At 37.4% G+C, this 9147-nt stretch overlaps 1 protein-coding gene across 1 annotated transcript in view; it reads left to right on the top strand.

Moving 5' to 3' along the window:
* The window catches only part of LOC123970964 (complement factor H-related protein 1-like), a 10643-nt gene extending 4885 nt beyond the window's left edge, over window positions 1-5758 (top strand). Inside the window, exons 8-9 of the mRNA XM_046049409.1 lie at window positions 3716-3895; window positions 5422-5758. Coding sequence (XP_045905365.1) covers window positions 3716-3895; window positions 5422-5615 — 374 coding nt within the window. The 3' untranslated portion in view covers window positions 5616-5758. The remainder of the gene's footprint in view (window positions 1-3715; window positions 3896-5421) is intronic.
* Window positions 5759-9147: the final 3389 nt, after the last annotated feature.

Genomic DNA, 9147 nt, shown 5'->3' on the forward strand with positions numbered 1-9147 from the left:
AATCCCTGCTACCTGCGTGTGCTAATCCATTCTGTCACCCGTATTCTTTGTCTTTATAATTGCTATCTTTTCATAACAAACAGCTGTTTCGTGTGTAGATTTTCACATTTTTTGTTTGTTATTGCAGAGAGAAAGCTTTTTGTGAATGTAAACATGCATCAAGTTTTACTGAAGCAAAACAGGATGACTCTGGAGTAAAAGTAGAGTTGCACAGTGGAAGGAGCTATTCCAGGCACCCCTCTTGGAAAGTAAAAGTCCCATTCATTCACTGCAATGTTACCTGACCCATAGTTAGAGTGCTTATATGGTGCAGATCAACATGAAATGCTCCTGAATGAATCCTCAGTGCAAAAGATTAACAACTGCATCAGAAAATATCTGGTTCTTTGATAAAAAGTCAAACGTACAAGCTTGTTTACATAAAAACTTCAGGGTAGACATTAATTGCGACTTTCAATGTCCATTTCGGCAAGAATCCAATCCTGTTAACAGTGGGTGGAAGCTAAAGATAATGATGTTGTGAAAACTGATTTTACAATCAGAAGCTCAGTTCTGGATTAATTCAGCAACTATGGTACAACAACAAAGCTTTTTGAATTTGCTGTGGTTCGAGCTTCTCACTGTTTCTATGTTAAGTAAGATTTAGGTTATCATTAAAAATGTATGTGGAAAAAGACAGTACCTCCCACTTTGCATTTCTTTGGGAAGACTCTGCCCTATGTTGATCCCCCACTGTGGAAGTTTATTTAAACATCGAATGACTGACTGTTTGGTTTTGTTTACTCAGCTTTAAGCTGTGAACCGCCTCCTGCAGATGGTGGGGTTACAGTAAAAGGTTTACCACAAAATGAAGAACCGATACTTCCTGACCGATTCCTCACATTCAGCTGTGATGGCCCTGGGAAATACCTGAATGGCAGTTCAGTGCTGATATGTGGTAAAGATGGACAGTGGGATAATCCATTCCCCTCTTGTGAAGGTAAACCCTTTGACATAAAAATTGTTATATTGTGTACATAATAATGTTTTATTTTGTAGAGCATGTTACAATACACTAAAATGACTGCAAACATTATAAGGGTGGGCCCTGTTGGACAGAAAACTGTCCACTGAACCCCAGTTTTTCATTTGATAATATCTGTTTTATTCTTTTCAGACATCACTTGTAAAGTTGACGTGATGAACCCCCATCTCATTGTAGCTGTACCACCAGCAAATAAAACAGTGAAGATTGGACATAAATTACAGTTTCAATGCAATGATCAATATGCACTGGACGGGTCTGAAGAAATTGAATGTTTAGAAACTGGGCAGTGGAATGCTCCCTTTCCAACTTGTGTTGGTATGTTCATTCAATACTTTCATTACAGGTTAATCCCATTTAGTTTGATTTTACCCCCTTTTGTTTATCTTTTTCTGGCAAATTTGAATATTGATTTTCAGAGACGATAGACAGATATAGATAGACAGAAGACTGATAAATCCCATCAATCTTTACTATCTTCTCTGAGAATTAATATTCAGATGAAGACAAAAAACATGAATATTTTGTCTGATTAGAGAGATAAGAGACCCAGGATGCTGACATGTGAGATACGTCAGAGGTCATATTAAGTTTGAAGCATAACAACAAGTCAAAGCTAAAGTTGAATGTTAAAGGCATTCTTATCATGTGTGCCTTTCCCCTCAAGAACCTGTACATAAAGCAATAATTAAATCTGCAATAATTCATTTTTTTGCCACTTTGGGGGAAGTTGTCATACAACACAGACAGATTTGGACATTTAAGATTTACATCAGATAACATTTACATCTGAAGTCTAATATGCTACAGTTTATACTATATAAACATCTTGATGAAACATATTCTCTTCTACACAACAGACCAATGCAAAGTCACAGCTGTACCAGCCAACGTATACATCTCTGGATATGTACCAAATAATCAACTACGAAAAGGACAAAATTTATGGTTTAAGTGCAGACAGAGAGGACACTTTCTTCGAGGGAATGCATCAGTGGAATGTTTAGCAAACGGAAAGTGGAGTGACCCCTTCCCAACATGTGGACGTAAGTCAATTCTTCCCTTGTCCCCTTGCTCCTTATCTATGGAAATGATGAAAAATATGATTGATGACTCAACTTTCAGCTGTTTACCACAGTGCACTGCGATCTCAGATGGCTTGATTTGCTATGATATTTACTCTTCTACCCTGCACTGATATGTATTGTCTTTGAGCTGCTATTTTGTTCTTCCTATTTTAGTAATAATTTAGTAGTTATTGTTAGTCCTTCTAAGTGTTTCAGGTTTCATAAAAATGACTGTAACTTGACATTTGCACTGCAATTAACGTTAATTAACTTTACCATCAGAGGTTACTTTGCAAAAACAAGTACTCAAGTAGAAGTAAAAGTAGTCATCAAAATAACTACTTGAGTAAGAGTTCAGAAATTACTTGAGCAATGAGTAACTTTGTGAGTAACTCAAGAAGAAAAAAAAATAAAGTATTTTATTTTATGTGGATGTGACTAGAATTATTTCAGATGGTCTTCCTCTGGTAGGGTAAAGAAGTGAACATACACTTGTATTTATTTGTGATGAAACGACAAGTCGTCATCTCCTGATTAGATAACCTGCCACATTTACACCAGAACAATATTCCCACTCTGTATCCATCAAGTGTAATTACAAAAATTACTACATTAATATAGTAGTCTGTTGGAGTAGTAGTACTCCAATAAGTAAAAATTGTTTAAAAATAATTATTATTTTCTTGTTGTCTCTGATATCAAATTCTGATTTGGCAAACAAATCAAATTATGAGATAATGCTGTGATGTTTCAGAATTTATTTCCTATTAAATACAGGTGTGTTCACTTCTTCACGTTCACCTGAGGAAGATCATCTGTAGTTAAAATATTACATCAGTCACATCCACATCAAATAAGAGTAGTTTGTCTTTTTTATGTGTGCATAATTTGGTCTGTCTTCATCGGGCTACACCAATGAGCATGACAATATTTGTTCTCTTGAGATCTCAAGATAATTATCCCGTTATCACAGGGGAAAAAATGGAGTCCATGGCTGCTTAGGGCTTCCATAACTAGCGCCATTTAAAAGCCATACTACTATGCTGTAGCTTTAGCCATCATTCTGCTCTAACAGAGTCATGTAGATGAGTGACTGCGGTAAATAAATAAATAAATAAGTAGCCAAGTAGCACGATGAACATCTTCAAATGTAGCTGAGTAAAAGTAATGATTTTTCTCTAAAAACCACTCAAGTAAGAGTAAAGGTGTGATGCAATAAAACTATTCTGACAAGTAGGCTACGATTTACTCAAAAAAGTACTTGAGTACATAACTCGTTACTACACAGTCTCTGTTTACCATAAAGACACCACTCTCAAAAGACTCTAAAGAAGATCTGAACATTATTATCTTCATGACAGTTGGATTTAATGCAGAGCTGTTGTATTAGTGTACTGCTTTAGTTTAAGCTAGTTGTACCCAATTAAAAGGTAATGTATAAAAACAGACTTAAGACTTAAAGAGCTTTTCTAAAAATCCATATGTGTATTTTTGTAGCGGATGTTTACATTTACATTTTAAAATTTAAAGGCCTTAAAACATGCATCTGTGCGTGTAAAAATGTCATGGGTGCTCCACAATAATAATGAACCTGTACTTTCTCCCCCTGGCCACATTCTTTTAGCTCCTTTGGGTTGTAGGAGACCACCACCCCTTGCAGATGGAGATATCAAGGACAGTGTTCGATTCCAGTACAGACATGAAGATAGGGTTGAATATGTTTGTCCGAACTTTTACATTATGCAGGGTGGACCTTACAAAACCTGCAAAAATGGTGAATGGGTTGGACAGATGAGATGCCTCAGTAAGTTACAATTTCCTTTTCCTACTTCATTCTGTAAGGATTTTGCATAATGTCAAACAGATTTTTGTTTCCGGTGTTTGCATGTAGCAGTTCAAATAATATTAGCATAATATAAACATAAAGATCCATTACACAAGGACTAAAGACTACTAAAGACTAAACAAAGACATAGTGTTTGGCGAAAATTTAGTTAAAACAGGAATCTGACTTTTTGGAATCTGTTTTATATTTTAAAAGAAAAATAAATTTCCATGAGATAACATGTAAAATCATCAAAGAGAGACAAACAACTAGTCAGCTAAAGATACATCAAGTCAAACCTAGATACAAAGATAGTCTTAGCTAAAGCTAAAGCTAAGGCTAAATTTACCTACTATTTTTCCCTAGATGTTATCTGTAATTGACAGAAAGGACACTCTTGTTAAAGGTAATTAGGTTTAGAGTTTAGATTATTGATTTCAATATACTTTCAATAAAAACACAGCTGACTATGGGTTGTAAATTATCACAATAACGTTTATATTCTTGAACAGTTTAAATGGACAATGAAATTTTCCATTTCCTCTTCCACAAAAGAGGCAATTTTCTCCAAGTCTGGGTGATTCTTTCTTCAGAATAGAGACAGTTTCTTGCATAGTCTTTTCAAAGTCCCGATACTCATTATCTCATTATTTGTGAAACCTATATTGAAGTATAACTTCACAAGATTCTCCATGTTCTTCCTTTTAAGGTATGGAGGCGGCAAGCTGCTCTTCTTATTAAAATATAACTTTATTTAAAAATACAACTTTATTCTACAGGGCATGTAGTAAAATAAATAAATAAATAGGCTAATGACGTTAGTCTCGTAATATTACGACTTTTTTTCTTTACATGTCAGAGAACCCATACGTGGGAGAGATTGAATCTGAATGTGCAGAAAGTTTTGAACATGAGCAGATAAGTTACAGTGTTTCCCATATGTTCATTAATTTAAAAAAAATTCAATCGATGATTAACGCTGACTGCCACGTATTGATTTTAGATTTTTTTACTAGGCCTATTTAAAATCGTATTTGATTGCAGAGCTGCAGGCAGCGCATATTCGCGCAGCACATCCTCTCGCTCGTCCCTCTCTCTCTCCCTCTCTCGCTCTCCGTCATGAACACAGCTGCACAAATCAATCCAACACAAGTCTGTCAATGTTGGAGACCCAGCTTTAAAAAAGTTAGTAGCAAGCATGTAAGGAGCAAATAGCCATCCTCTTTTTTGACAGGGGTCGGTAAGGGACCTGGATAATGGATAGGGGGGCGCTGGCCCAAAAAAGGTTGAGAACTACTGATGTTGAGTATCATAATAGAATATGTTATTAGACTGATGAATTACAATTATATATATATATAAAATTACATTTGGGACTGCATATTTAGTTTTCAAATACACAATGGGTTTTTTTTTATTCAAGACTAGAAATAATTATATATGGTGCATGCTGTACAGTCATTCCTGACATTAAAAAAATTATATTTATCTGTTATCTTTTTCAGAACCCTGCACTGTGGATAAAGAAGCCATGAGAAGTCACAATATTGTCTTCAGATATACAGCTGATGATAAGCTGTATTCAACACATAATGATGTAATCCAGTTTATGTGTATCAGAGGAAGAAGACATGATGAAGTACTGGAGATGCGCCAGAAGTGTGTTGACGGTGTGATGAACCTGCCCACCTGCCAGTAAATGTTTATTAATCAACTGAATATAATATGATAAACATGAGCTGGTTGAACAAACATGTAAAAGATTAATCAAAGTAAAGAGTTAGACCAGTATCTATACTTCCTGTGTGTTGTAATTTTAATAAAGCACAGCTTTTCACTTTGTATGTTTTCAGCCTCCAGAATCATAAGCATGTAGCCGATTAAATATGTTATGGTAGGAACGTCTTGTTGGCATATGATGTTAAAAACACTACACCACCATTTATATATTTAATTTGATTTCCCAACATCCGATCCTGGCAATAAAAGCATAATTAACATGTTTATGGTTATGTAAAGGGACTTAAAGCACTTGGACATGGTTACAAAAATATGCTGGTCTTGGTTAACGAATGAAGCTGGTGTTATTCTATATTTTCAACAAATTCCATGAAAAGATCAAAAACGACCATGAGTGGACTGGCCATCGGGAATTTTGAGAACAATCCCGAACGACTGGTCCATTTCAGGCAGTTTCTTATGTTCAATTGGGCCAAACCAATACTTTCAATATTGAAGGGGGACACGGGCGGCCCCTCCCAGCTTGGACCAATCCTCATTTTTGCTCAGATCTAATTGGCTCAATGGTGCCGATGTGACAAGCACAACAGAGAAGGTAAACATGTCGAAAAGAAAGAAAGAGGTCAAATAAATGTGTGGTACCGAAAAATTAAGAATTTAGAAGAAAGAAATGTTGGTATGAGAGGCAGCTAAAGGCGCCTAATTAACCGACCTCTTAAGGTCTTTTCACACGCAAAGTGACACTCCGCCTTTAAAGTCGGAGTCGCTCTGGGCTTCTCATGTGAAAAGACACCGAGACAAGCGCTCCGCCAGTAAACGGAAGGCGCTCTATAGATAGTAACCACGGCAAAGGCTTCTGTGCGCAACTGTAGCCTATTCCTTCATAACCTAGCTTAAACTATAACTATAATATAAACGTTAGTTGATAGGCTATATTTTTATATTATATATATTATTCATATTCATATAGCTGACAAATCTAGTCATGCAAATGCCCTCCTGTTAATGTCCCGATAACTGTTCAGGGAACAGTTATATATTTCAGGGAAGTCACAGACGGCGAAAATCTGTCTCTCATCCATCATCTTTTTGCTCGCACCTCCCTTCCTACACGCTCGCCTCTCATTGAAAATGAATTAGGCTACGAGGCGCGTAAATCGCTTCCCATGTGGAAAGGCCTTTAGTTGGTGGAATGGTGCTACAGCAGGCACAGATGAGGCAGTCCCCGGCACAAGCACTGATAAGTAATGCATTTATGTATAGACATATATGCTATATTATATATTTATATATATTATTAACAGTTTGAGTTGGAGGAAGAAGGAAGAGGAGGAGGAACAGGAGGAGATGTAGGAGAAGGACGATGAAGAGAAGCAGCAGTAGGACAATGGAACTAGAAACAGTGACAGGTACAGGGGCCTGTGCAGGGCTGGCTAGGCCATCCATAGAAAGAATAAGAAAATGGATTATTGTTAGTTATATTTATTACTGATGTTCTTAACATTCATATGTAGCTGCATAATCAGTACAAGTAGAGTCAGAGTACAGCACAGGGGGGCTGAGCCAGGGAGAGGCCTACTAAGAGATGAAGCTGAGGGATTCCCTCACCCTTCTCTATTTTATGGGACTGCATTGTGGTTTTTGAGTATATACGTATAAAGGCCCTCTGTCTCAAAGTCCCGGGCTGAATTTTATTCCCAGTACATCCCTGAAAACAACAATGTTTTAGTCCATTATTGAATTTTTTTCTTTCTTTTTCTTTCTGACTTTCGGACCCTGTCCCAAAACTAATAATAGTTCAAAATATGAGTCAGGCAAATACTTGTCAGGACCATTTTCCTACCCTCAGACAGTTCAATGTGATGGGGTGGTGATGGCACAGAGGATAAGATGTATGCCTTTAGTGTGAGTCAATTCCCCACTGTAACACATCCAACAATGTGTCCCTGAGCAAGACACTTAAGCCCTAGTTGCTCAAGAAGCGTGCGACCTCTGACATTTATAGCAATTGTAAGTCGCTTTGGATGAAAGCATCAGTTACATGTAAATGATGTTGTTACTTCTTCAGTGGTAGAAAGCCCATTTATTAAATAACTGTACAGTACTTACAATTAGGTAATTGTTTAATGCTTTTCCTATTGTCACCAAATCCCATAAAAAGACCAAACCTATTTTTTACCACAGAAGCCCTAAGCAGCCATCGATAGAATTTTTTTTTTTTTACTCCATATCCAGTGATAACGGGATAATTATCTCGAGATCTCAAGGTAACAAATGTTGTTTTCCCATGATAATGGGGTAATTTTCTTGAGACCTCAAGATAACAAAACAGTATTTTAACACTGGAGTCAGCAGGAATGTTTCTTAATGATAATTTCAAAATAGATTTAAGTGTCATTGATCAGCTCAGTCGGTAGAACACAGGATTCAATGCTCACTTAAGACCTTGTTTTTCTTTTGTTTCTTATTCATAAGCCTGTTTAACAAAGTTCTTATGAAGATACTGTTTTACATTCAATTCAATTCAATTTTCAATTCAATTTTATTTATATAGTACCAAATCACAACAAGTTATCTCACAGCGCTTTTCATAAAAGAGCAGGTCTAGACCGTACTCTATGATGTTAATTACAGAAGCCCAACAATTCCCACCAAGTGCAAGCACTAGGCAGCAGAGGCAAGGAAAAACTTCCTTTAAGAGGCAGAAACCTCGAGCAGAACCATAGCTCAGGGTGGGCGGCCATCTGCCTCCACCGGTTGGGGGTGAAGGAGAGAGAGAGAGAGAGAGAGAGAGAGAGAGGGATGGAAGGAGAGAGAGAGGGGAGGGAGGCAGCCTACACAATATACACAATATACACACACAGAGGTACAGACAGGAAAGGTGATGTTGCTATAGACTGAATGAAATTGGTACAGATATTTATAGCAGTGTTAATGATAATAATCATAATGTTAATGATTATAATAACAATAATAATAATAGGACTAGTAGCAATAGTCGTTGCAGCAGAGGGTGTCGAGCAGGAACACGGGGGCAGCAGGTGACCCGCAGCCACAGATCCAGACTCCACAGCTACAGAGCCAGAAAACCTGCAGGAAGTGATAGGAGGAGAGAGGAGAGGGACGAGAAAGCACAAGACTACCGGAAAGGGGAGAAGTTGTGTTAGTAACATGTAATAATGGGATGAAGTTGCATACAGAGGGAGAGAAAGTAGAGGAGAGAGGAGCTCAGTGCATCATAGGAAATCCCCCGGCAGTCTAGGCCTATAGCAACATAACTAAGGGATGGTTCAGGACTCACCTGAGCCAGCCCTAACTATAAGCTTTATCAAAGAGGAAAGTCTTAAGCCTACTCTTAAATGTGGAGATGGTGTCTGCCTCCTGAACCCAAACTGGAACCTGGTTCCACAGGAGAGGAGCTTGATAGCTGAATGCTCTGGCTCCAAGTCTACTTTTGGAGACTCTAGGAACCACAAGTAACCCTGCATTCT

Source organism: Micropterus dolomieu, linkage group LG05 (assembly GCF_021292245.1).
Source record: "Micropterus dolomieu isolate WLL.071019.BEF.003 ecotype Adirondacks linkage group LG05, ASM2129224v1, whole genome shotgun sequence".
In the NCBI taxonomy this organism is placed as follows: Eukaryota; Metazoa; Chordata; class Actinopteri; order Centrarchiformes; family Centrarchidae; genus Micropterus; species Micropterus dolomieu.